This window comes from Suillus discolor, assembly GCF_016758755.1.
Source record: "Suillus discolor strain FC423 chromosome Unknown F5147scaffold_21, whole genome shotgun sequence".
Taxonomy (NCBI): Eukaryota; Fungi; Basidiomycota; class Agaricomycetes; order Boletales; family Suillaceae; genus Suillus; species Suillus discolor.
The window spans coordinates 258,897-284,007 of record NW_024541268.1 but is presented as its reverse complement, the minus strand read 5'-3'; the positions used below and the strand labels follow the sequence as shown (position 1 = coordinate 284,007).

General features: G+C 47.3%; 11 protein-coding genes across 11 annotated transcripts; 3 read left to right on the top strand and 8 right to left on the bottom strand.

Annotated features, from left to right (window-relative positions):
* Positions 1 to 308: 308 nt before the first annotated feature.
* F5147DRAFT_690043 (galactose-binding domain-like protein) lies at positions 309 to 1,155 on the bottom strand. The gene is made up of 5 exons (XM_041437028.1): positions 944 to 1,155; positions 851 to 879; positions 698 to 791; positions 386 to 647; positions 309 to 329 (listed from the first exon to the last, which is right to left on the bottom strand). The coding sequence occupies exons 1-4, from the start codon at positions 1,142 to 1,144 to the stop codon at positions 534 to 536; spliced, it is 438 nt and encodes a 145-aa protein (XP_041293982.1). The 5' UTR covers positions 1,145 to 1,155; the 3' UTR covers positions 309 to 329; positions 386 to 533.
* Positions 1,156 to 1,633: 478 nt separating this feature from the next.
* F5147DRAFT_772555 (uncharacterized protein) lies at positions 1,634 to 2,629 on the top strand (the record flags this gene model as incomplete). Its single annotated transcript, XM_041441358.1, has 5 exons — positions 1,634 to 1,772; positions 1,827 to 1,987; positions 2,038 to 2,173; positions 2,224 to 2,349; positions 2,400 to 2,629. 5 exons carry the CDS (start codon positions 1,634 to 1,636, stop codon positions 2,627 to 2,629), a joined length of 792 nt encoding a protein of 263 aa, XP_041293981.1.
* A 111-nt stretch (positions 2,630 to 2,740) lies between these two features.
* On the bottom strand, positions 2,741 to 4,158 carry F5147DRAFT_575040 (uncharacterized protein; the record flags this gene model as incomplete). Its single annotated transcript, XM_041431254.1, has 5 exons — positions 2,741 to 2,952; positions 3,000 to 3,320; positions 3,372 to 3,864; positions 3,927 to 4,015; positions 4,068 to 4,158. The coding sequence occupies 5 exons, from the start codon at positions 4,156 to 4,158 to the stop codon at positions 2,741 to 2,743; spliced, it is 1,206 nt and encodes a 401-aa protein (XP_041293980.1).
* Positions 4,159 to 5,289: 1,131 nt separating this feature from the next.
* On the bottom strand, positions 5,290 to 6,340 carry F5147DRAFT_136166 (uncharacterized protein). Its single transcript, XM_041428215.1, has 3 exons — positions 6,020 to 6,340; positions 5,398 to 5,965; positions 5,290 to 5,343 (listed from the first exon to the last, which is right to left on the bottom strand). The coding sequence occupies exons 1-2, from the start codon at positions 6,223 to 6,225 to the stop codon at positions 5,470 to 5,472; spliced, it is 702 nt and encodes a 233-aa protein (XP_041293979.1). The 5' UTR covers positions 6,226 to 6,340; the 3' UTR covers positions 5,290 to 5,343; positions 5,398 to 5,469.
* A 1,574-nt stretch (positions 6,341 to 7,914) lies between these two features.
* F5147DRAFT_136104 (uncharacterized protein) lies at positions 7,915 to 11,202 on the top strand. Its single transcript, XM_041428214.1, has 14 exons — positions 7,915 to 8,533; positions 8,588 to 8,696; positions 8,748 to 8,949; positions 8,999 to 9,098; positions 9,149 to 9,373; positions 9,434 to 9,511; positions 9,562 to 9,681; positions 9,733 to 9,774; positions 9,827 to 10,015; positions 10,073 to 10,220; positions 10,275 to 10,324; positions 10,378 to 10,558; positions 10,611 to 10,765; positions 10,817 to 11,202. The coding sequence occupies exons 1-14, from the start codon at positions 8,216 to 8,218 to the stop codon at positions 11,081 to 11,083; spliced, it is 2,184 nt and encodes a 727-aa protein (XP_041293978.1). The 5' UTR covers positions 7,915 to 8,215; the 3' UTR covers positions 11,084 to 11,202.
* Positions 11,203 to 11,697: 495 nt separating this feature from the next.
* F5147DRAFT_690024 (uncharacterized protein) lies at positions 11,698 to 11,940 on the bottom strand (the record flags this gene model as incomplete). The annotated part of the gene is made up of 1 exon (XM_041437027.1): positions 11,698 to 11,940. A coding segment is annotated over one exon (243 nt), but the record flags the coding sequence as incomplete, so codon positions are not given.
* On the bottom strand, positions 11,928 to 12,357 carry F5147DRAFT_690022 (uncharacterized protein). Its single transcript, XM_041437026.1, has one exon. The coding sequence runs from the start codon at positions 12,226 to 12,228 to the stop codon at positions 12,001 to 12,003; it is 228 nt and encodes a 75-aa protein (XP_041293976.1). The 5' UTR covers positions 12,229 to 12,357; the 3' UTR covers positions 11,928 to 12,000.
* Positions 12,358 to 14,892: 2,535 nt separating this feature from the next.
* On the top strand, positions 14,893 to 15,825 carry F5147DRAFT_651923 (anaphase-promoting complex subunit 10; the record flags this gene model as incomplete). Its single annotated transcript, XM_041433568.1, has 6 exons — positions 14,893 to 15,013; positions 15,084 to 15,207; positions 15,262 to 15,322; positions 15,374 to 15,552; positions 15,601 to 15,702; positions 15,753 to 15,825. The coding sequence occupies 6 exons, from the start codon at positions 14,893 to 14,895 to the stop codon at positions 15,823 to 15,825; spliced, it is 660 nt and encodes a 219-aa protein (XP_041293975.1).
* A 465-nt stretch (positions 15,826 to 16,290) lies between these two features.
* F5147DRAFT_690014 (tRNA synthetases class I-domain-containing protein) lies at positions 16,291 to 20,550 on the bottom strand. Its single transcript, XM_041437025.1, has 20 exons — positions 20,342 to 20,550; positions 20,124 to 20,288; positions 19,853 to 20,075; positions 19,637 to 19,801; positions 19,509 to 19,590; positions 19,339 to 19,458; positions 19,173 to 19,287; positions 19,034 to 19,122; positions 18,763 to 18,981; positions 18,606 to 18,709; positions 18,466 to 18,547; positions 18,259 to 18,417; positions 18,036 to 18,206; positions 17,605 to 17,983; positions 17,426 to 17,553; positions 17,223 to 17,378; positions 16,969 to 17,172; positions 16,809 to 16,920; positions 16,584 to 16,762; positions 16,291 to 16,528 (listed from the first exon to the last, which is right to left on the bottom strand). The coding sequence occupies exons 1-20, from the start codon at positions 20,502 to 20,504 to the stop codon at positions 16,328 to 16,330; spliced, it is 3,216 nt and encodes a 1,071-aa protein (XP_041293974.1). The 5' UTR covers positions 20,505 to 20,550; the 3' UTR covers positions 16,291 to 16,327.
* Positions 20,551 to 20,717: 167 nt separating this feature from the next.
* Positions 20,718 to 23,582, bottom strand: F5147DRAFT_690011 (P-loop containing nucleoside triphosphate hydrolase protein). The gene is made up of 11 exons (XM_041437024.1): positions 23,497 to 23,582; positions 23,197 to 23,445; positions 22,924 to 23,147; positions 22,779 to 22,877; positions 22,433 to 22,733; positions 22,130 to 22,383; positions 21,996 to 22,081; positions 21,310 to 21,335; positions 21,201 to 21,257; positions 20,998 to 21,151; positions 20,718 to 20,947 (listed from the first exon to the last, which is right to left on the bottom strand). Exons 1-11 carry the CDS (start codon positions 23,497 to 23,499, stop codon positions 20,835 to 20,837), a joined length of 1,566 nt encoding a protein of 521 aa, XP_041293973.1. The 5' UTR covers positions 23,500 to 23,582; the 3' UTR covers positions 20,718 to 20,834.
* Positions 23,580 to 25,085, bottom strand: F5147DRAFT_690009 (P-loop containing nucleoside triphosphate hydrolase protein). The gene is made up of 7 exons (XM_041437023.1): positions 24,729 to 25,085; positions 24,600 to 24,680; positions 24,492 to 24,535; positions 24,357 to 24,419; positions 24,272 to 24,300; positions 24,141 to 24,216; positions 23,580 to 24,091 (listed from the first exon to the last, which is right to left on the bottom strand). Exons 1-7 carry the CDS (start codon positions 24,757 to 24,759, stop codon positions 23,837 to 23,839), a joined length of 579 nt encoding a protein of 192 aa, XP_041293972.1. The 5' UTR covers positions 24,760 to 25,085; the 3' UTR covers positions 23,580 to 23,836.
* Positions 25,086 to 25,111: the final 26 nt, after the last annotated feature.

The following is a 25,111-nucleotide window of genomic DNA, read 5'->3' as shown; positions in this document are numbered from 1 at the left end:
ATTGGCTTTGGGGCCTGGTTCTTCAAGCCCTTGCTTGTCCCTCGAGAACAAAAATGACGGATATATTGTGATGTAAGCGATGTCAAGCATGGTTTCAGACTTTTACATTGATTGTTATGTTCTACTATACATCATCACAAGCACTTGCATGCTATCTTGTACACACTCCAAGAACTTCACTGTTTTGTCGCATTGTAATTATGGTATAGGAATTCTGCATTTTATTAGGATTGCGTTGTATTGAATTTACCGTCTGTTCCCTGAATCTTTTCGTGGTCGGCAAGATTAGCCTGAGTTTCATAGACAGTAATGACTGGATCGCTCTTGCGCTGAGAGAATGAACGAGTCTTGAGAATCGAAAACAGTTGTTTGAGAACTGGCATACCTCAGTCCAATGACCAAGGAGACCGACATAATAAATCCTTGTCGTGTCCGCACCCTGCGAGGCAGGGAAAAATAACGTCAGGGAGGAAACGTTGTTGAACTTTGCCGTCCTGGAGGGTGGATGTTAATATGACTCCCGGAGAGACGGATCAAACGTACTTGACAACATACTCCGCGACATTCCTGTCCTGAGGGATCTCAAATTCTTGAACAGGCACCTTGTCGGAAACGTCGTTGAAATCCATGCTGGGCTGATTGGAAAACTACATGTGGGACGTGAATAACATGTTGTTAAGTAGGGATTTAGACCAACCAGAGCGACTTTTGTTGGGGTCTGGTCGCCCGGGCCCGTCTTCAATAATAAAGACCGAAGCTTGATGGATCCGGTAAAAGGGATACGTAGAATTCTCAATAGAATGTTATTTGAGCTGCATAATGTCGAGATCTCGATTCAGCGAGACCTTACAGCTGATCGTCGGCATCCGACTCCAAAAACTAGAAATGGTTTCAAGATGATCAATTCCTGAACATAAGCACATGTATGAGAGACGTGGCATACAGCTTCTTCGTTGTTCCTCTGATCCCAGGGTTTAACAGCGACTGAGCCTTCCCTTGTGGCGTTGAGTGCGACGACGTTGGCGCGGTCGATGTGCGAGAAGAGGTTATCATTTGGGCCAAGGTCACTGGTTCCATGATCATGTTCATGGTCGTTGTCGTTACTCTCGTGGCTACAGTGTCCGTCGTGATGATTGTGTGACATGAGGAAACAATATCTTAGACAAGCGGTCATCGATAGTGTCATCGATCTCCTACTACAAATTGGCTACGTAAGCAAACCAAATAGATCTAAACAATGCTGCTGGACTTCGCTTTCTTTTGTCTATTTTCTTTCTCATCCTCCTGACGCAGGTATAACACCTGGTAAGTTTTCTAGTTCATTACTTTTTTCATGATGCTACTAGTAATTTGCGTTCGATCCACTCGTCTTACACCAAAAGGTTAGCTCGCCCGCCAGCCCTGAGGCGAGTGAGCTGAGACAATCTCTGCAGCCTCTGATTTTTTATCCTCTTTCATTGAGAAGAAATCTGGATACTGACCTTCCTTCTATTCACAGGTTTTTTTGTAAAACTTTCTGGCGTACCTGTAGATTGTAAGACTGCGAAACGTTTATTTATTGTTGTACAATGTACCAATACACATCTTTCCTTTGATCAGTCATCGATCATCTGCTACTTTGAACCCGACGTCCATGACTGAGAATTCACAATCATCTACGCCTACGCAGGATAGTGGCACATCTACACCGGGCTCCAGTAGTGCGGGAGATGCACCCGCAACTGAGTTTAAGGTGTACAAGCCTCCAAACTCATCAACCACCAGCGCTCCTCGTAGGTTACCACGTTTTGAAAATGTGACCCCGTAACTAATCGTAAGTTCTATAGTAGAAGAACTGCCAGACTCCTACTTCACCCCATCTCCTGCTGACCTGAAGGCTGCTCAAGCAACATTAAGCGCCCGGACACGATCACTAGTTGATGCACCGCTACAAGTACGAGCTCAGCGAGAGGCAGCAGAGAAGTCAAAGAGAGATCGATGGCCAAATGTGTGTCTCTTCAGTCCCAAGTCAGTTGAGTTAGGGCTGAATACATGCAGACAACGATACGTGTCAGGTTCTCTGATCGAACACAGCTGGAAAAGATTTTTCCCTCTACGGACAAAATTCGCTCCGTGTACGCATTTGTGCGCTCGTCCCTCCGAGATGATGTAAAGCCTATCAAGTTCATCCTATGTTTGTGTGCTAGCAGCTTTCAATGGGTCGGGCTTTGACATCATTCGTAGATCAATCTCCTCCCAAGCGCGACCTGAAGGTATCAGACCCAAATGTCCGCGATTTAAGCTTGGCACAACTGCAGCTTGCCCCATCATCAGTCCTCCTTCTGCGTTTCGAAGACGAATCTTTGAATGGTAGGTCCATTCGCGGTGAAGTCATGCATCGCTCCTCACGAGGCTCGCAGGCACGAATGTCCCCGCACCCCTATTGCCATCCATTGCAGAAAGTGCCATCGAGCTACCGAAACCCCCCAGTGCTGAAGCCGATCCTCGCAAGGTAGAGAAGTCTGCTACACCTCCCACAACGTCGACCACAAGTACCGGGAAAAAGATACCGAAGTGGTTGAAGGCAGGTCTAAGTACGCGGCTTGCTTTGTTGGCTTTCCGTTTCTCATATTCATTCCCAGGAAAGTGAAAAGGAAGATCAACACATGTATTATCTTGGGTCTCAATTCGAGGTCCACCTGTATAGTTGCCGGCTTCTACCATAGATCATCGCATGAAAGAGAAACAAATGTAATTTACCTCAATACACAGGAAATGTTGGATCTATCTCATTGGACCATGCACGTAAGCCTCCGATAACATCTTTTACAATCAGATTGGAGTCGATTGCCCTGATGGCGTCCGCAGCGATTTGAGAATCGTTGCCTAATCTGCATAGAACAAACACCCGACACGACTTGTCTGAGGGAAGATGAGGCGCTGGGTTAGCCAATAGGATATTGAGGGGGACACCTGAACACTAATAAGACGACTGTGCCTCTAGCCCGGAAATCACTTACTTGTAGACCTCGGAAGACGACATATACCAAACTCAGTTCTTGGCCGCACATCGATGATGGTATGATTTATGTTTGATTCGAAGACGGATTTCAGTTCTTTGACGTATATCCGCGATTCAGGCTCGCCATCTTTGAGACCACGCTCTAACCAATTTGGCCGTGCGCCACCACAAAATGCCACATAATCGGTTTCTTCGATGGTGCCAACTTTCTGGCCCTCGATCCCACACGCAGCGCAGGTAGGCTTCCTTGATCTGAGCTTCACGGTGCGAAACGGAGGGACAGATAGAGCGCTGAAAAGAAGTAGAGACGCTTTACCATCTTGGCAATCTTTCAGAAACTACAAGCCCCGCAACAGCTGGTACAACTCACCGTGGAGACCGGTAATGAGCTTCATCGCTTCAAGTGCCTGTAGATTTCCGATGATCCCTGTCACAGCGCCTAGTATACCTGTCTCCTCGCACGATCCTGCCATTTCTGGCGCAGGTGGCTTTGGAAATATACAACGATAGCAGGGGCCATCATCGCCTAGATTGTATATGCAAAGCTGCCCATCGAATTTCTGGGCGGCTCCACTGACGAGAGGCTTTTTGAGCCTTACGGCGCTATCAGAAAGGAGGTAGCGTGTGGGAGCATTGTCTGTGCAGTCGAGGATCACATCGTACGGGGCGAGAATAGAAAGAGCGTTGGATGAATCGAGAGCAGTGGGACATACGTCAATATTGACGCGTGGGTTCAGAGCAGCGATGGCTTGGGCTGCAGACACAGCTTTCGAGCTGCCGATCGTTTTATCCGTATGAAGTATCTGGCGTTGGAGATTGGACAGTTCAACCGTGTCATGGTCGATTACGCCTAGGCGACCTATCTAGCAAACGTGAGGTTCCTCCGGGTTGCATGGTTGTTTGAAAAACGGGCCTACGTACCTACACCGGCTGCAGCGAGATATTGTAATGCGGGGCAACCAAGTCCCCCTGCTCCGACAACCACTACAGATGAGTTCTGTAGTTTTAGCTGACCTGTTGGGTGGTTTGCGTGAGCGGTTGCAGATGGATCCAGATTTTGGCCCACCTTCCAATCCGAAGCCCTCAAGTATCATCTGTCTGCCATACCTTTGGTAATCATCTGGACGCGACAGTCGTGGAGGATCGTTGTCGACCATTTCCATATGGTGCTTTTAAAGACTCGGAGATGGCAAACGATAAACGATGTTAAATTGGCTATATAGTGATCTCATAATAAATTACATAATTAAAGCACTCCCGGGTTCAAGGAACGGTTGACGGCATCGCCGACGTGGATATATACCACGCCTATCACGACCGCGGCCGCCTTCCTTCTCTCATTGTCTTCATCACTCGATGTTGCTGCGGATCTTCCTTCAATGACTTGTTCTCCGTCTCTCATCATGTTTTGTCCCATCTCCTTGTAGCTCGTTTTCATCCGATTCAGTTCACAATCGTCCTCGCTCTTCGTGTTGTCTTTCAGTTCACAGTCGTTCACAGTCTTTTGGTCTTGTTGTCATTCCGTTTGTGGTATACTTCATGTTACCTTGTATCAATTCAATGGCTCTACGTGCAATATATGATTTTGTTCGTTCCTGCTGTGTGGCCTACAAGCATCTTTGTATTTTCGGAGCTTCCATCAAATTATCCCTCCACATTCAAACCCTAATCACTCTTTTTCTAGATATGGAAATCCGTCCTGGGATGGACCCTAAACCCTATTCAGCTTAGGGTTAGCTAAGTGCCTTTGTTCATTGCACGAGGTGCGAGACGAACGCAAATCTTGTCTGTAGTCTTTTTTTCAATGCATACACCCAATACTCACTCATCCTCTTTCAGATTCATCCCCACCTTTCAGCGCTCACTCGTCTTCCACGTGCATGGTCTGCAGGCCGCACCTATGATCTGAGCAAGCCCGGGCCTATCAAGCGAGTCGCAGCTGCAGGACGTTGATAGCTGTGATTATTGTCATCAAGGTATAGTCTCAACACTCAAGTTAAAACAAGCAGTTACATAGGAAACCGGCTTAAACGCTGTGGACCTGGTAAAGTGCGTGCATGGACGATTCGCAAGGGGATAAAGGCACCTCAGGTGGCCGGTATTATTCAGGACGCTCGTTGAAGTTGGACAAGCTTTACGAACATAGAAACATGTCTCCTTCATTTTTTGCTTGGAAATAAGGGCGCAGGTTGGAGGGTAGGTGTGAGACTACAGGTCGGGTGTGGTGGGCAGTAGTAGACGCGCGATGGGCGCGATGGCAAGGTGCTTAACCTTATACGTGAGCAGAAAATACTTTACCGAGCGATGGTCACCTCATGATATTCGAGAGGCCAGAACGATCACTGTATTTTTTGGTGTCAATATAGAGAACTATAACACGAGAGTCGATGACAAACGATCAATAAGAATCTATTGTAGCAACACAGCTAGCAACCGTACAGCAAGGATACATGAGGGGGTGAGCTCGCCTAGGTGATCCTCTTCATTCCCAAGTGGACTTCGCACATGTGGCGCCACATACAGTCGCGCCGCATAGAACGTACTGCCGAGTTCGAACGCTTTTTATAATCACAATGGTCCCAGCGGCACTCTATCTGTGCGTATGGGGGACCGACATTTAAGTGAGATTTACAGTGCGCTTTTAGTGTCTCTAATGTTCCCCAGAATCCGCAGATTTGGGATGCGTCGTCGTGTAGCCATTTGCAAGGCAAGAGAGGAGACGAGGAATGGCCATGAGGTGGGAGGAAATATGAATGGTTGGTGGGTGAATGTTCTGAGAGGTGATGTATATTTTCACCGCGAGGCTGCGATGAAAAGCGATATTCTGCAGCCAAATGCGGAGGTATAGTAGGTGAGAGTGGCCCGCTCGAAGGAGGGATGGCGAAAACCTGCCAGTGATACGACGGCTCGTTAAATGTGGTGGAATCGGTGGAATTCAAATGGTGGACTCGGACATCGGGCCACCTGCGTATAATGGTAATTATGAGAAAATCAAATCATGGGGCGCAAAGGACATACATCAGTAATGTGCTGCATGACGCAGGATCGTGGTGCCGGGCGCTGTGAAGGGTCACTGGGTGACTTTGCCAGGAGCCATAATTCGAGACACATGTAAGCGTATTGGTGGCGGTTGGTGGAAAGTTAGTGGATGAATTGGCAGGGGCGCAACAGACATGGACGTCAAGGACATCTTGATTGATTGGCAGGAACCGTCGGTCTAGCATGGTTTCACGGTCAAAGGACAAGAGCGAGCGCAGGGTATACAGTAGGGCCTAAACCTGAGACGCTAGTTGTTGCGAGAATTGGTTAAGATAGACACAGTTTTATATGCCCATCAGGACCGCAGGCAGTGTGCACATGAAGCTTGGCAAGCAGAACCAATGATGCCACACCACTGCGAGACTTACATATGGTCGAATCCCAAAAAAACAGATCGGCGGCATGATGAGAATAGGCTATGCAGTTTCTGTAATGGCTGCCACATGGCTCGAAGGTGAACACAATTTAGGTAAGTGCAACAAGCAATTTTGCGATGGGGAGCGAGGGTGGAGGCGAGATTTGGGAGCCCGGAGATCCCAGTCGTCGATCTCGGGAAAATCTTGTAAATTGTTTTCCATTGGATCTAGTTCGATTGATAAGCAGTGGTAACGAGGCTTGTCGCAACCAAGAACTTCTCTCATTAAGAGGACATGCACTTGTAGTGACTAGCGGAGTAGCGGAGAGTACAAATAAAGTGTTGGTATAAACCGAATAGAATCTTTGCGCCCACACACTCCTATTTTTTGTAATATCGGATTCCACGAATTAGGACTCAGACAAAAAAGAAGCAAGATACAAGGGCCACATCAAAAAATATTACATCTACTTAATACTGAAATTTTACTTCATGAGCCTCGTGTCCTTCCTTGCACGTAATTGACAAATACAACAAAAGTTATAATTGGGGCTGACACGTAAAAAGAACACCCAGAATTCTGTCATCCTTCCCACCCTGGCCTTCCTTCCACGTAGTTGACACTGACTCAGACACCCAAATTGTCCTTCCTCCCACATAAGTGACATGAAGAGCATCTAAAACGTAAATGGTTTTGGGGTGTTCTTCCTGTCAATTACGTGCAAGGAAGGACATACCAGTGCTCACCTTGACTTTATTACATTTCATACAGGGTGGCAAGAGTCCAATACTATGAGATCTGATATGTATTCATCAAGGGTATCCTTTCAGCTGCAATGGATGTTGCAATAGGTCAGACACCTGCTGCCATCAGCCAAATCACTAGTGATTGATTCTTAGTACGTCAGTCTTGTGATTATTATTCAAATATTGACCAAACAGGATTGTTACGTGTCTCACAGTGGAGCTTAACTATGAATCAGACAGTTGGGTTGTAAGCTAAACGATTTGCGCCACTTAATGCTAGACTAGCGCCAACCGTACCAAGTAGTTGTTCAGTCTTACGTTTTCGAGCATCTTGATCAATCATCTTCGAAATACAGCTTGGAACGGTGATGATAACATTCATGGCTGAAGCTGAAACGAGTGACTCTATCACCGCGCATCACACCCGCCGACTACTACTGTAAATCCATTTCGGTCACACAGGGTCCTTCACCATGGCTCCTCAAACCTGCTGGCTGGCAGCGCCTCTGTCCCCCTGCTCTTCTCTCAATGCCATCGCAAAGTATAATGAGTGCTTGTCAAACCAGTCGCTTTTGTCATTTGGTGAAGAAATCGACACGGAGAGTATTGCGAAGAGCCACGCCAAAAAATAACATCTGGGGAAACACCAGGGACTCGTTGACAAATGATAGATGCTAAATTGCGACCCAGACTGCAGGATGGAACGAGACAACTCTAGTTGGGTCATTACCATTGAGCGATGATTATCTCCAGAGACGACGTACAAACATGAAATTAAAGGACCATAATTTAGACTGTGACATTGAATGCTTTGGAGGCCGAACCAGTTATGAAAATGGCTCAAGCTCAAGGATGGGTGGACGATGACTCCGACTTGAACCTCATCGAGCGCAGAGGCGAACGTTGTAAGCGAATTTGAATTCCAGTGATGATGGTCCTGACCAAGCTGAACGCGCCAGCGCCAAGTTAGCGCGGCACTTTGTAACTTGGTTGTTTAGTAACTGTTCAATTTACGCTTTTGAGCCTCATCTGCTGTGTAATTGGTATCAACTGTGAATTGCACCTTACCTTCGATGGATGAAGCTGAAACGAGTAACATATTCTATGTCCCAACACCCAGTCTCCCCAGCATTACACCTCCCGACTCATATGATCGTTTTCGGTCTCAGTCTGTCCCTCTCATCATAGACAACGGCTCCTCAAACCTCCGTTTTGGCTTCAGCACGTCCGCTTCTCCCCAATCTTCTCCTAATGTCATCGCCAAGTACAAGGAGCGCAAGTTCAACCAGTCGTTGTTACTGTTTGGTGACGCAATTGACACGGAGAGTGGTGCCAAGAGCCAGGGCAAGACACCTTGGGAAGGTGATGTGTTGTTGAATTTCGATGCAATGGTGGGTTCCTACATTGCTGATCTGTGTGGGTGGCGCTGAGGATAGGTGAGTTAGGAACACGCGTTGGACTATGCGTTTGTGAGGTTGGGAATCGACGCAGAGGGCATCGACCACCCGGTGCTCATGACAGAAAGACTCTGTTCGCCACTGCATTCAAGAGCATGTACGTCCTTAAGCTCCTCGTGTTGACTGCCTCACCAAACCAAATGCATAGTGACCTCCGAGCTCATGTTTGAGCAATATTCGGTCCCTTCACTCACTTACTGCGTCGACTCTGTGATGTCGTTTTACCATAATAACAAGCCCATATCCGGCAGCACATTCAGTGCTGACGGCCTTGTCGTTTCATTCAACACGGCATCCACTTCTGTTATCCCCATTCTCAATGGGAAAGGCGTGCTCAGTCATGCAAAACGGTCCGTATTCCTTGAGCTGAGGGAACCGTGTGTTGATCGTACTTGGCAGAATACCGTGGGGTACACAGCAATCAACAGAGTATCTCCTGAAGCTCATCCAGCTGAAATACTCTAGCTTCCCGACGCGTGTGACATCTGTACAAGCAAGCGTACGTCCATATGCTAGCTAAATAGTTCCTTAGTTATTAACATCCTGCAGTGGATGTTGCACAATTTCTGCTCCTTCGCTACTGATTACCCTGCTGTCCTCCGTTCTCTCAAAATCCCCGTAAACATGCGCGCTGCAGAGCGCATCATCCAGTTCCCATTTGCAATCCCTGTCATTGAAGAAAAGACCGAAGAGGAACTCACGAGGATAGCAGAGAAACGAAAAGAACAAGGAAAGAAACTTCAAGAGTTGGCTGCAAAGAGCCGGATGGAGAAGGTGTGTCCCCTGTTCTCGCGACGAAAAATAAGGGTTTGATCAAGCTAATGATTTTTTCAGTTGGCGAAGAAGGAGAACGATCTACGGTACCTCACGGATTTGAAGGAAGGCAAGAGCGAAAACAAGCGCGAGTGGATGGTACGACAAACGTAGCACCTCGCCAGGCATGTTGCTTAATTTCCCTACAGCACGTTCTTCAAGTCGAGGGTTTTGACGATGATGCTGCCCTCGATGAAACCATCAGGAAACTCGAGGTCGACGTTAAACGCGCGCGCAAGAAGGACCTTGACGGGCAAGACGATGTCATTGTGAGCATCGTGCATCACTGCTAATTACTCCCTTTTGACTCGTGGCTGTAGGAAGAACCTTCGTTTCCTCTCATCGATGTTCCGGATGCGGACGTAAGTCTTGCGTTAATCCAAAGTGATGTATGGTTGAGTTTCCCTTCCACAGCTCGATGAAGAAGGGATAAAAGAAAAGAAGAAGCAGAAACTTATGAAAGCCGGTTTTGACGCAAGAGCGCGTGCGAGACGAGAGAAGGAGAAAGAACGAGAGGAGAAAGAAGCTGAAGAGAGACGAGAGGAGGGAGAGCGGGAGAATAACTTTGATGATTGGGCAGCTAGACTGCGCCGTGAACAAGAGGTGTGGTACTTGCCATCTGCTCGCTCAGATGCTCTTGCTGACCTTTGAGAGTAATAGACTATCATGAACAAGATCAAGGAACGGGGACGTCGGAAGGCTGCATTGTCTGATCGGAAAAGTGCAGCCGCGCAAGCTAGGATGAAGAACATTGCTTCTTTGGCAGCTGATGAACGCGTTTCGAAGAAGAAAAGGAAAGCAGGTGCAGGCAAGTTTCGCGATCCTTCTAATCAATTTCTTGTTCCCAACACTTGCAATTCAGAGGACATGTTCGGAGCGGATGACGAGGACTGGCAGATTTATCGCAAACTCGTTCGTCGTTCTTGCTTCCTAAGCGAATCATTCATTCTGACATCGTACAACAGAATGCTGCGGCTGTATCGTCAGATGAGGAGGATGAATTTAACCAACTTCGGATCATCGAGAGCAAGCTCCTCATGTATGACCCGACATTCACGGCTCAACACACGCATGCATCCATAACATCTCAGCGATCTGCACTTATATCTGCCTTTAGACCACAGTATGAAGAGGGAGACATCGAAGGTTGTATCGACTCTCTTTCCAACGAATGAATGCTTACAGGAACCAATAACAGGAAGCGCACGGATACATCTGAACACGGAACGATGGCGCGTGTGCGAAACATACTTTTCACCGGGAATGGCTGGTGTTGACTCCGCTGGCCTCGGTGAAGTTCTTCAAAGCATCCTGGCAAGGTTCACAGAAGCTGAGAAAGCCAGGCTTGTGAAGGTCTGTTTTGTGTTTCTCAGACCTTCAAGCTCCAACTCATGCAAAATACAGAATGTATTCATTACTGGCGGTCCATCGCAGTTTCCTGGTCTCCAAGAAAGACTTTATGGGACGCTTCGTCCGATTTTGCCGCCTGAGATGCATTTGGGTGATATTGTGCGTGCAGCAGATCCATCGCTTGATGCTTGGAAGGGTATGGCATCCTTTGCCAACACGGATGAGTTCCATCAAGTGGGTGTGACAGCAGAAGAGTATCAGGAGTGGGGAGCGGAGAGGATTAAGAGGTGGTGGGGAGGGAACTGTAACTCAGCGGTTTGATAGCGTCGTTTATCTCATTATGGTGATACAGTGTCATGATGTCCACCTTTCCCTCAAGAGAATCAAGTCGCGCATTGATATTGCAATCGAATACGCGTCCTATGTAGACCGTATCATAACGTCGCACGACCAGGAATGCTCTGAATGGCTATCCGAGATCAATCGCCACGCAGACTACAAACCAACTGCTCATTTTCTCCAGGAGACGGGCCGCCGGGTGAACGATCTGCAATGCTAGCTAGGAGATTCTGGTCCAAAGGAAGGACAAGCAAAGTATCTTGCAGAACAGGTGATTCCAGCGAGAATTCAAGCAGCTTATGTTGCATGACTCAGAAAGTTTGAGTTGTAATAGTCCTTGAGCTTTACATACACTGAATCAGCCCACAGGTAAGTACCTTGGGAAAAATGCACACGTTCTCATCAAACCGCTCTGAAACTGGAGGGAGTAAGAAAAGCTCAAGGGACAGGCAATCTAATGGTGCCTGGCAGACATAGAGACAGGGTACTGTAAGTAGTGGACATGATAGCTAGCACCCTACTTCAAGATGTGATCGACATAGAGAAAAAGTTGAGAAGTGCCATAAGAAAGGCATTCGTCAAGAAGACGATCTCTCCTACATGATTTCCTCCAGCTTGTACCTTCCAAAGGTACCATGTAATTTGATATACCCTTTGAAAAACGCGACATAGGAGTCATATGCCTCAGGACGCGGTCTCAGGAATTCGAGGATACCGTGATGTAGTTGTACAGTTTTCTCGATGAGTTTCCGGAGAGCGTCCTGTTTGTTAAGACCACGAGAGGCTGCCATGAGCGACAGGTAGTTTGCAGAGTCGCCTTCGATCTCCTCTTTGTAGTAGCCTGCGGCAAGATTGACATCGGTGCAGAATGATGGCAAGCGGCCTCCCGCAAGAGTCTATCAAGCGCATTCATAACCGGATGCTCCTGCGGCTCGCATTTCGCGAACAGCTCGTTGAAACGGTACACATGCACGAGATCTTTTCTCACTAGTCACCGTGTCGTCGATGCAGGTGCATACGGTGGTGAAGAGGGAGATCCACATCTTGGTTGGACGGTCCGAGAAGTGGCCGTAAGCGTTGGACATTACGGCCACGCCAACGGCCAGGTATAGGAGGATGGCGTCCATCAGATATCCTCGTTTGATGGCCTCCTTAAAGCATTCGGAGTACCATGCTTCGTCAAGCGGGACATTCTCATGTTGCAAGCCGCAACGCTGAAGAAATCCGGTGATGGACTGGCGGATGCTTGCTAGAATCTATATTCGACATCAAAATCGGGACATGGAAGGGTAGCAAAACGCAGGCACGTACTTCGCCATCAAGGGTGGATGTGGACAGGTTGTTCGTTGTCATTGTGAAAACTTGCAGAGAAATTGAATATTGGAGAGAGAATGGTGTCAAAGGGTTGCATGTACCATGCAGTACTTATACTCTATAATTTCGATTTATTGGGGAACGAGAGTCTTGTATGCTATGCAGGTTGTCCTAGCATGCCATGACTGGGGAGCGATCGTTAACGTTGATCTCGTGCAGATTGCGTCGTAAGTATCATCGGAGACCTCGCGCCTGATATTTAGTCCGTTCGGAGGGGGTAATCAGATCAGACGCTATCAGATAGACTGCCAATGAAGCGAGCGGACGTGGTCCTCTCGAAGCGGCAACATTGGGAGCTTGAAACCTAGGTAAGTATGCAAATAATGGTGTCTCTATCTCCAATATAACTTGGGGAGAGCGTAATTTTTTAGGGATTGCTGCATCGTAATGCTATCAGAGATCAAAAGACTATGCGCCCTCCGACTTGGAGTCCGTCGACCAAGGGGAACACAACTGCAGAAGTAATGGAAGTGAAATTAGTGGCCCACGGGCGTCGCGATCTGATACCATGCTACCCGTGCTAACCCGGCGGGTTCAGCAGATTAACCAGAAAAGTGTGCTGATAACTTGCTGATGACCTGCTACTACTATGCCTCGATCAACCATTAGTAGTGGCTACTCGAGACATGGTAGCAGGCGGCAGGATGGAAGAAGGAACCAGGGTTGGCTCAGGCTCCCGTCTGCTCTTCCCTCTAGCTCCTGTTTATCACCCTGACCAGTACTGTTCTCCTGCTAGTGAACGACGGTCATTAATCACTCTTCTGTTGAAGAAGCACTTCGATTTGTCAAGAGCGAGCTGCTAGTGGTCTGCTACGATTTAGTGAATGATACAAATTGCGATTCCATGCACCTGCATATTGTCCTTTTGTTGACTTTGGCCGCCCTTCCATACGCTTTGATTCACAGTACAAATGCACCATGACGCTAGCTTTTATTGTCGGAACTTGAGCTTGCAATTTACTGATGGTGTTGGTTGATATATTCAATTGTCTAGCAGCCAGAAGGGACCTCTGAGACGTGATTTGACCATGAGGAAAGAACGCCTATGCCAGTGGTCCGTGGGAGACCTCGGGAGACTACGCTACGCGTATTATTGACGAATCGGCAATCCCCGACCTCTCTTGCTTCCGCTTTCGGACCGCGCGACGGCAGTCCTAAATCTAGTTGTTTTTCATTTTCACTGCGATAAGGAATTTTTGAAGCCAATTAGTAGGTTGGCCTTTAGCTCATTCGATGTCGTCTTCAGCTTGGTCCTAATAGCTTTTGAGCACGTTCGATAAGCCGATTAAAACGTCGTAACAGTACGAAAAATGTCACAATAGGACGAAACGTCAACAAATCCAAATAGACCAATGCGGACACAAGCATTAGGGTTGCGCTCTATCATCTCACTATATCATCTTGGCATCTGCTGAAACGTTTTGTGCATGTAGCTCCACCCTGCCCGCTTAGTAACTGCCTTTGGTGTACCGGGTGGCGAACAGTGTAAATATGTGGAGCTCCAGCGTGTCCTATCTACCGTAGTCTCCACGACGTTGATATTATCTGTCTCACAATGTGTCTCCGCTAAAATATTGTAGGATCGACATCTTTCAATGACATCCCTCCCGTTCTATCTGATATTTCGTCGACCGGGGTCGGATTTCAGGTCCTGTACCGAACGGGCCGTTTAAGCATCACGAGGCTTGACTCTTGCTTGCAGTTTCCTTTTTCCTCTCTCGTCGGTCAAAAACTCAGTCCAGGATGAACGCACGGTTCTGCTCGCATTCCGAAGCATGCTGAGAAAGTTGTTTCTGGATATTGTAACTGTTTCCACAACCGATGCAGGTTGAAATATCCATGGGGCAGTGAAAATAGAGTCTGCGATGAAAACTTGAGAATTGAAAGCACGGGGAATGATCAAGTCGCAAATATATTACGCCAATGAGTCGAGGCCCTCGATCTTCTGCAGCGATAAGGTCAGAACACGAATGCATAGAGCTTATATATATCTGTAGACTGTGAGCAGTTATCTTTCTGAAGAAAGTAAAGTTAGTTCGCCATCTGTGGAGATAATATGACAGGAGTCACCTTGTCATTTGGAGGTGTAGTAGTAGTTGCTAGTCAAGTGCATTGGATCCTAGAATTTGCACAGACATCCTCGAACTCAGATATGAGACGAGAGGGCATGTCGTACGTTGTGTGACATGTTGGTCGTTCATAAACGTGACATATCTGGGCGGAACACCATCTGAACTTGATCTGAACTACTAATTACTGGCTGCTTTACCGTATCTAATTCCCCAGGCCCCACAACCAGACGAAACTGCCACACCCGAATCAAATACTATATATCAGGACGACTACATAGACAGGTATCACTGATATCATCTGAAGAGGACAAGTCACTCCATATACTTCAATGCTGGACATCAACAATGGCCACTACTAACTCGAACATTACCACAACCGCAACTGCAGAACCCCCGTCCGCAGCAACAGCGGTCGTACAAAGTGGTCCACAAATCCCAAAGGATGGTCTCCCTCTCATGCATTCAGGTTCGCTCTTTTCCTTTGATCGTGCTCAAACCAGCCTGTGAGTGAGTAATGCTCATCCAGCTTCCTGCAGCTCGCACGCCCCCCGTACTACCATGGCCAGATATTGGACACCTTGCCAAGTGGTCAGTTTCCTCATACAAATTTGGGTTTGGTGCAGAGTGCCTCAGAGACGGGGATCCCGATACGTTCTGGCAGTGAGCGTGATCTCATTCTGATGTGCTCGGCCTGACTGAGGAGGTTTTGTTCAGTTCTGACGGCCCCCAGCCTCATTTTATCACTGTGGAGTTCCCTCGCAAAGTGGCAATTCAGGTATAGGGACGAATTTGCATGTGCCACCAGTGTTGACTGAAGTCAACTCAGAAAATCAGTATCTACCTTAGTTGGCCACAGGATGACTCGTACACCCCATCAACTCTTGCTATCCGCGCAGGAACTGGTCCCAGCGACCTTCAAGATGTACGAGTCGCTACTTTGGAGAAACCGGACGGCTGGATAACGTTTGATGTTTCCTCAGAACCTGACGAAGATGGGAACTCATTGTGAATTCTTTTTGCAACGCTGTTCGATCTTCGTTGACCCTTCTCTAGTAAACCTGTACATGCGTACGTGCTGCAAGTTATCGTGGTGCAGAACCACATGAGCGGAAAGGATACCCACATACGAGGGCTGCGTGTCCTTGGTCCTCAGGAGTATGCACCTCGGACCTATATGCTGAGTGTGGCGCTGACCCAAAATTTAGAGAAGACGCCACTGATGGCGATCCTTTCCCCTGGAAGTCACAGGACTTCAAGATGTACGAAAGACTGCGGTGAACAGCATATATATACAAAATTGTATCACTGAACATTCTTTCCATGGAAAGTGGGTTAGGCTAGATCACCGTCCTTTATTGCTAAGGTCTGTGCCTTTTTTGACTTCCGCGCAACCATTGGCTAACTCTCCACGCGGAAAATGTGTGGTCGATGACTGACATGTGTTCAATTCTATGAGAATACAACAGAATAAAGATGTGACGCTGGTAAATGAAATTGTGCATGGTGGGCTCCAAGAAACAAGAGGTCGAGGGTGAAGAGAATAATCAATGACGATGAATGTCAAATATTAAATTAGCCAATCTCTGGGAGTGCCCATTACTGAAAAGTTTTCAGAACTAATTCATAGGTGCTCGATATCGTATTTTAGTTCTTTATGCTGCTCTTGTACCTACCCCGCTAACATGTACTCTAAGCGTTAGCCAACTTTGCGAACATCTCTCGGGATTGCTCGAGAGTTGTACATTCCGTCTCGAATGTTTTTCTCTGTTGTGGTTAAGAATCAAAGTTTAGCAACGTTCTGGATTTGGCGATCAAAAGAAAGCAATGTCACCTTCTCGTCATTTGTTATTTGCACGACAGACGGCACGGTCTCAGCGTAATCTGGTTGTGAGATGATCTTCATGATCTTTTCCAGATTGAGGCGCGCAAGCGTGAGTTTCTTGTCGCACTTGGCTATCTCAGCATCAAGGTCAACAAGTCCCTTATAATAGAACGACTTAGAGTCTATTCACAACACAAGGCTATTACAGACATACCTTGACTAACACGTGTGCTGTTATGGTGGAGCTTATGACGGCTGACCCACACCCCGGGGGAAGGGCTTTCACGTCCTCGATGACGTTCACAGCACTGCATCCCTTGATCAAGGTGATCATAGCTTGCGTCTGCAAGCGGAACAAATCGATCTCCTTGCCTGTCTGGGAATGAACAAATACTGGCAACATGTCAGTACTAACTGCAGTTAAAGTATAATAACTCACGTTGGATATTGGACTGGAGGTTGTAAGATGCAGCAAGCGACCTAGCTGCGCGCACGGCAGATAGCACTGTATCAAAGTCTTTTTCCTCTTCGGAACTGATAAAGTCAGGGTCCTGCATCGATTCAGTAAAAGTAAGTTTGAATGGCAGATGATCACCCACATTTATGGGGTAAGACGCGATCATGATGGAGGGGGTAGGGTCTGTCGGACGCCTTGGCAGTCGCTGCCATAGCTCCTCGGTAACAAAGGGCATAAATGGATGGAGTAGGCGCAGACCGTGATCCAGGCAAGTATACAATGTCTGTTGGGCTGACCTACGAGTCTGGAGGGGGACCGATGCGTCGGTCAAAGGTTTCATCGCCTCCTGTGAACAAAAATGAGATCGATACAAATTCAAATGCAAAGCAGCCGCACAATATAGACGTCGCAAAGCTCGTATAACCAGAAATTGTGAGCTGACGTGGTCGCAGCCATAAAATTGCGTTCTTGAAGCTGCGCGTTGATCTGTGTCGCAGCTATGTTGAGCTTGTGTAGGATCCAGCGTTCCACAAGACTTTCATTTCCGGTTGGCTTGAGAAGCAATGTAAACCAAAGAACTCATCATACAAGCGGCATACCTTTGCAGATGTCTCTGGCGAAAAACCGTCATCGAGTTTGAGCATTGCAAACTTCGTGGCATTGAAGATCTTGTTGCAAAACTTGCGGTATCCCTCCACCCGCAAGATTTCCAGGTTGATATCCCTGCCTAAAACGCAAACTCAGTTATGTGTAGTTCGCACCGTGATGATTACTTTACCGCCGCCTGAGTATGCGCAGAGAGCGAACCTTAACCCATCCGTACCACATTCCGGAATGCCTTTCGGGAAATCCTTCTTCTGACCAGCGATCGCCTTGAGAATCTCCTTCTCGTCGAGATTACCTTCATACAATTTCTGGTGGAGTTGCTCAAGTGGCAGGCCGTGGATGACGTCGATCGGGTCAATGACGTTACCGAGCGACTTGCTCATTTTGCGTCCATGAGCATCGCGAATCATCGCGTGGCAGAGTACTTCGGAAAATGGCATCTGACCGGTAAGATAGATGCCCATGAGAACCATGCGCGCCACCCAGAAGAAAAGGATATCCCAGCCTGTTTCTAGGATACTAGCAGGGTAATACTGAGAGAAGTCGACAGTCTGTTGGTAGACGATTAAAACCAGTCAGTTTACTATGTGTGAAACACCGTGCCTTTTCTGGCCATCCCAGGATTGAGAAGGGCCACAGCCCAGAAGAGAACCAAGTATCGAGGACATCTTCATCTTGCTCAAGTGTGAAATTCTTCCCATTTGCAAGTATTTTCGCTCGCTCGGTTGCTTCTTCCACAGACCGACCTACAACCCAGTTCTTTCCATCGTTTCTCTGCATTCAAGAGTAAGTGCGCAAGCGTTTAACTGATCGTTGAGATACGAACGTCGATATCTTCTCCCTCAATTTGAACGAAATAGGCTGGGCATCGGTGACCCCACCATAATTGCCGTGAGATACACCAGTCCTGTATGTTTTCAAGCCAGCGATACCAGTCTGCTTCACTCTGCTTGGGACCAATCGAAAGTTCGCCTGCCCTCGTACGCTGCAATGATCGTTGAAAGAAAGTCTAGTATGATATAGTGTGACCGACCTTGATTGCTTCTGCAGCAAGAGGTTGGCAATTCACCCACCACTGAGGCTTCAAGACAGGCTCAATGATGTCGCCTGATTTACTGTAAGAACACCTCGACTTCAGTCACCCATCGACTTAGAATCGACACAGGCGCGTACCTGCAAATAGGGATCTGCATGGAATTGTCCTTAGTCTCGACAAACAGGCCCAATTCTGTGAGCTTCTTTATGACCTCACGCCGAGCGTGGAAGCGTTTCATCCCCTGAATGATACATGTTGCTTAGATTAAGGTGTGGTTTTCGCACACAGACGCACCTTGAATTGCTCTCCAGCATTGTCATTGAACGTTCCATCATCATTCAAAATATTGATAAAATCAAGTCCATGGCGGACACCAACCTCATAATCATTCGGATCATGAGCCGGCGTAATCTTCACTGCACCAGTTCCAAACTCTTTGTCTACATGTTCATCAAAGATAATGGGAAGACGCCTGTTCAAGAAGGGATGAATGGCGAACTTGCCATGAAGGTGCTACAAACATATTTCAATATTGATTGTGATTTTTATCAATCATGAATGTTACCTTGTATCGATCATCGTCTTGATGTACTGCAATAGCTGTATCACCAAGCATTGTTTCCGGGCGGGTCGTAGCGACGATAATCCGCTCATCTATTGATGAAAATAAGAAAACGACGGCATAAATCTCAATTAGAACATACCTGATCCTTCGATATGATATGCAAACGAGGTAATGACACCAAATTCGAATTTTTCCTTCGGGTCGTAGCCTGGGACGTTAAGTAAGGTACGGCCAAGGAGTTGTTTTTGGTCCACCTGTGCAACACAACTTGTGTCAGTTGCCAACGAATGGATTCTTTGACTCACCTCAAGGTTCGAGAGAGTAGTATTCAACTGAACGCACCAATTAACAAGTCGATTGGCGCGGTAGATGATGCCATCCTCGTGGAGCCGACAAAACGTCTCAGTAACAGCTTTTGATAACGACTGGATAACAGTCGATTAGATATGTAAGAGATGCTCAAAATTACACCCACAGGACTCATGGTGAAGGCAACACGGTCCCAGTCACAACTTCCTCCAAGTCTCCTTAATTGATCGGTGATGCGTGCTTGGTAGCTAACACCAGGTAAGAGAATGTTCCGATTAGAAAGTAACCACTTACTCATTTTTCCACTCCATCACCTTGCCCAAAAACACCTCTCGACCGAGATCGTGTCGGGTCTTGCCTTCCGCTTTGTATAGCCGTTTTTCAACAACGGATTGTGTTGAGATTCCAGCATGATCAAAACCTGGGACAAAGAGGGTAGTCTTTCCAAGCATCCGATTCCTGTCGTCACTGTGAGCATAACGATCATATCAGATACGGACTCATATTTACCAGCGTATCAAGCAATCCTGAATGGCGATAGTCAGTGCGTGACCGATATGCAGGCTTCCGGTGACATTTGGGGGAGGCATCGGAACCACAAAGACACCCTCTGGTTTAGTATCCCCATTTTCCGTGGTCTGAGGCTTGAAGAAGCCTTGGGCCTCCCACCAATCGTACCAAGCAGATTCGACTGCGATAGGATTATACCCACTTGCCATCGGTTGAGACATATCTATACAGTGTCAAGAAAGAAAGAAAAAAAGAGTGAAGAAAAACGCACCTTTTTTCTCGCCCTTGGGAGTGGTGTTTACAAATGCAGGCTCCTGCTCCTTCTTCTCTCTGTCCGCCTTTGCCTTCTTTTCCCCAGCGGGAGTGTTAGTGGCTTGCTTGAGATGTTTAGCAGCAAGCTTCGCCTCTTTCTCTAGCCTCTTGGCCTCCTTTTTCGCTAGAACAGCCGATCAGATTGTCAAACTATCAGAGTAACAAAGGTCTGCTCACCTGCACTTTTCGAAGGACCATCAGACTCGGGGGTGACCAAGCCAGGATCGTTCGGAGTTGTTGCCATTGCTAAAGGTCGAATAGAATGTGATCGGTGTATTGAACGAAAAGAAAGGTTTCTGACTTTCTGAATGACTAGGTATCGATGCCTTGCTATAAACATCCACCTATAATCAGAATGACTCGAACAAGCTAATTCTTGATTGACATATTATGTAACAAAAGCATAATATTCGCCTGCCGCAATCGTGATTCTGAATCACTCAGATCCTCATGTTTATAGCATGAGGGAAGCTGAAGTGTTGATGAGTGAATTCGCATTCCCTCCCAACTGATCGACAAGCGGCGTCCCGTTGAGTTTGAGTTCTTAGATGAGACGTAACCAAAAGCGAACACGTTGTTTTCAATGTGTTTGGTGAAGAAATGGCAACAAAATCATGATTAAGAGGGATATGGGAGATATCTATGTTTCCAGACCAAGAAGTCGTCAAGCCTACCACCGATCTCTGCCGCCGCCATATTCACCATGACCACCACCACCACCTCCGCCGCCGCCACCGTATCTGCCGCCTCCACCGCGACCGCGGCCTCCGCCGCCATAACGACCTGGATGGCCAAATCAGCATACGAAACATATGGACATGATAAAAACTTACTGCGACCTCCCCCTCCTCCACTGTACATGGCCATTTCGTCTAGTTGTTGTGGTACATCGGCCTTCGCCTCACGCAAGATAGATATCAACTCGCGAGCAGACTTCGAGTTATCGGTAGTGAAGTACGTGTATGAGGTACCTTTCATGCCGGCACGCTAAGAAAAGTTAGACCAAGAATTGGTGGGCTGAGTGAGAGCAACTTACTCCCGTACGACCAATACGATGGATATAATCTTCACAGTTGTTTGGGAAGTCGTAGTTCTAGAGGGAAGTTAACAGCTGATCAGTAGCAATGGACCACTACAACACTCACAATTACATATCCGACATCCTTGACATCTGTGATGCCAGTAATGCAATGCAACCGCGTCACGTACAGAACAAGAGAATAACATAGGAACAGACAACATATAGCACATTGCACAATCAATAACATGACAACGATAAAGAGACACAAGCGCGTCCAACACAACAAGAAACAAGAATTGGACGACTTCATACAAACATCATTCATGGCACGTCACAAGATCGGGGGACGTGTAGCATGAACAAAGGGCATCGCGGTCCAGGAAGACAGGTACCAAGCGCGAAGCAGCGGACATATCGAGAGGAGATATAGCCAGGAAGTCCGTGACGAGGGCTCCACATCCGGGACCATAGCACTTTGAATCCCTTTGGCCCTCACTGACGGGAGGACACAGGATGCTTTGGCGGATGGAACCTTGACGACTTGGAATCCTCTCGTGATCACGCGGTTCTGCTATAGCACGTCTCGCTCGAGAAGAAATTTATCCCTCAAGCCTGGCTGTAAGCACGGAGGAAGAGCAGTGTAAACATGACTCATCCCGTCTTGCTACACGCGTTAGTGAACACCAGAGTCACGAGCAAACACTACCCAGATACAAAAACGGGTCATTGCTACTTTAACCTGAGTGCTCGGAAAGCCCTCCCATTTGTAGGAGTCCCTGATGGAGCGCTTGCAAGAAATGGCACACGTACCTAAACCACGGGACGCAACGTCCGTGGCAATCAATATGGGTGAGCGACCCGCCTTGAATTCCCCTAGAACCCAATCACGTTCCCGCCTGTGGGAATGTTGAATAGACATCGAGGGAGTGACAGATAAAACCTACTGTTCTTTGTCGCCATGGATGGCAAGAGCTGGCCAGCCGTCTTGGCGAAGGTATTTGGTGATGTCGTCCGCAACGCGTTTCGTCCCGACAAATATAAGTACCTTAGCGTTCTCAGAGCTGATCTGATCAAGATGCCTGATCAGCTTAGCACGCTTCTCGAAGTCGCTGCAGACTTCGACAATCTGCTGAATATTGTGGTTGGCAGTGAGCTCCATAGACCCAATGTTGACCTGAATCATGTCTTTTAAAAAGTCCTGTAAATAGTGAGATTAATCATGCAACCACAAAATATTGAATGTTTACATTTGCGAGTTTCTGCACATCCTTCGGCCACGTAGCACTAAACATCAGTGTCTGACGATCAGGGCGAATCTGAGATACAATCTTGCGTATCTGGGGCTCGAAGCCCATGTCCAACATACGATCGGCCTCATCCATGACTAAATATGTGACGCGACGAAGATTGGTCTTTGATGTCTCCAGCATATCAATGAGCCGTCCAGGAGTGGCGATCACAACCTCAACACCACGTTGCAGGTCACGGATTTGAGGACCTTTGGGAGCGCCACCGTAAATGGCAGTGTTACGGATGCGAGAGCTCGACCTATATACATCAGCAAAAGCCAACACAGTGAGGTGACAAACATACCCAAACTTCGTGCACTCCTGCTGAATTTGTACAGCAAGCTCACGGGTGGGCGCAAGGACAAGTGCGATGGGACCATCACCTGGCGCAAGTAAAGGTTGACTAATTCCCAGTGAGTAAAGAATCAGAAAGTGAGATAGATACATACGCATTGATGTGAAGCATGGCAGGCAGAGCAAAGGAAATCGTTTTCCCACTCCCTGTTTGAGCGATCGCAACCACATCTCTGCCACTCAGTGCCATAGGCCATGCTTGGCATTGAATGGGAGTTGGCGCGGCAAAGCCTTGTGCACGAATTGACGCCAAAATATATTCAGGAAACCCTGCCTCGTCAAAAGATGTGACAGGTCTGGGAACACCTCGTCCTTGAACCTTCAGGAAACCATCAGCGACTGTTGGCGTGCCACAAATTCTCACATACTTTTATTTCTTTGGTCTTCCGGAAGTCTTCCACCTCTCTGTCAGTCATAGCTGAAACACGCTTGTCCTCGACGTAAAAATTCTTCTCAAAACGCTCGAGCTTTTGCGACGCCCAATCAATCGTTCTCAGACCACCGCCCAAGCCACCCATTTTGTCTTCATAACCGCCGCCGCCGCCACCGCCCCATCCGCCGCCACCACCGTAGCCGCCGCCGCCGCCTCCACCATAGCCGCCATAATTACCGTGACTCTGGACAAAGACATCAGCGAAATGCATACTTTCTCCAGTGAGAAGTTCTACCATAATGTTGTCTATAGCAAGAACCAGAGAATTAGAAAACAGGGATGTTGCAGGGATCCGAAAGCGTGGTGGTTAAAGAGCAAGGAACAAAGAGCTGGAAAAAATGCGTTTGATTTGGAGTAAATAAACAACAATATGCTTACGTGATGTTCTTCTCAAAATTCTAACATAGCTAAGTACACAAGATACCGGGGCAATACATAAATCTGTGCTGGGTATATATGTGAAATGAATGCATAAACGGCATGAAAATAATCATAGTCGAAGTTCAGACCTGTAGTAACTTCGATGGGCATAATAAATCAAGAAGTTGTGAGTAACGTCACATATTCTGCATCCATCACATCACTATGCAGGCCCGAGGCTTGCGGTGTAACCGACGTGAAGCCTTCTTGAGGGGTGGTTCATCTGGGTAGTGCATAAGCATCTGCTTGACAAGTTCTTGGAAGACATCGTTAATGTGCCAATCGCGCTTGGCTGATGTTTCGTAAAATGGTATTTTCCAAAGCGCAACCAGGCATTGTATCGTGCTTCTTGCCACTTCTCGTTCCGTGACGAGGTCGAGTTTTGTCCCAACAACAACGATAGGAACATCCTGCGTATAATGGTAGTCGCTGTATTCGGTAATAATCAATGGAACTTACGCTGTCCATTCCCTTCACTCGGTGTATCTGCTGTCGAAGATTGTCCAGCTCCCTAAGACTTGCTTCTTGTGTGAGGCTGCAGTGACACCAGTAGGTCAGAAATAAATACAGTCATTTCTTGTGATGCTTACCTGAAGACTAACACGAATCCTTGGCCAGACTGTAGAGAACTGGTGTGAGTTTGATACCATATATCCCAAAATCATCAATATTTACTTTGATATAAAGTTCTTTCAGAGAAGTGAATTGCTCAGCACCAGCAGTATCTAATACATCTAGCTGCAAGGAAACAGATAGTCAGAAACGACTTTAACAAAAGGGTGGGGGAAGTAGGAACACACGGGATCTTACCGAAGTCTTTACACCATCAATATCGAGGATGCGCCGATAAGCTTCTGCAAAGACGATGTAGTAAGCTCCTCACATCACATTGAAACGGATTTATCACTGAAGATGCACCTTCGATCGTGGGGTCATAGTTCTCCAGGAAGACATCTTGAACAAATCGCACCGTCAACGCAGACTTCCCTACTCCTCCGGCTACGACACATGAAACAAGCAGTAGTCACAAATGAACGAATAACATACCTCCTAGGACGACGACGTTGAAGTGCCTCATATTTTGAGAGGTGGGATGAGATAAGGAGCTAAGGGATGCAAGCGCATTGCGCAAGTGATGCAACCTGTGCCAGTGTGTGGGAAGTAATGGAAAGCATGCACACTAAAATAGGTTCTCAGCGGCTGCAGGGACTTGAGATACGAGAATCGGGAGAGTAAGAGAAGCGAGAACACGGCAGCCGAGTGTAGTTAGGAACCATAAAAATTAATGAGATCAATGTTAATATCGATGTACTTCGGTAGGTTCTTCGGAGTAAAAGAACATCAGCAGTCGTGCCCTAAAAATTTCAACATGTGGGTCTCGTGAAACATGATGTGCAACGGAAGCAGAGCCGGTTGATCTATTTCAATTG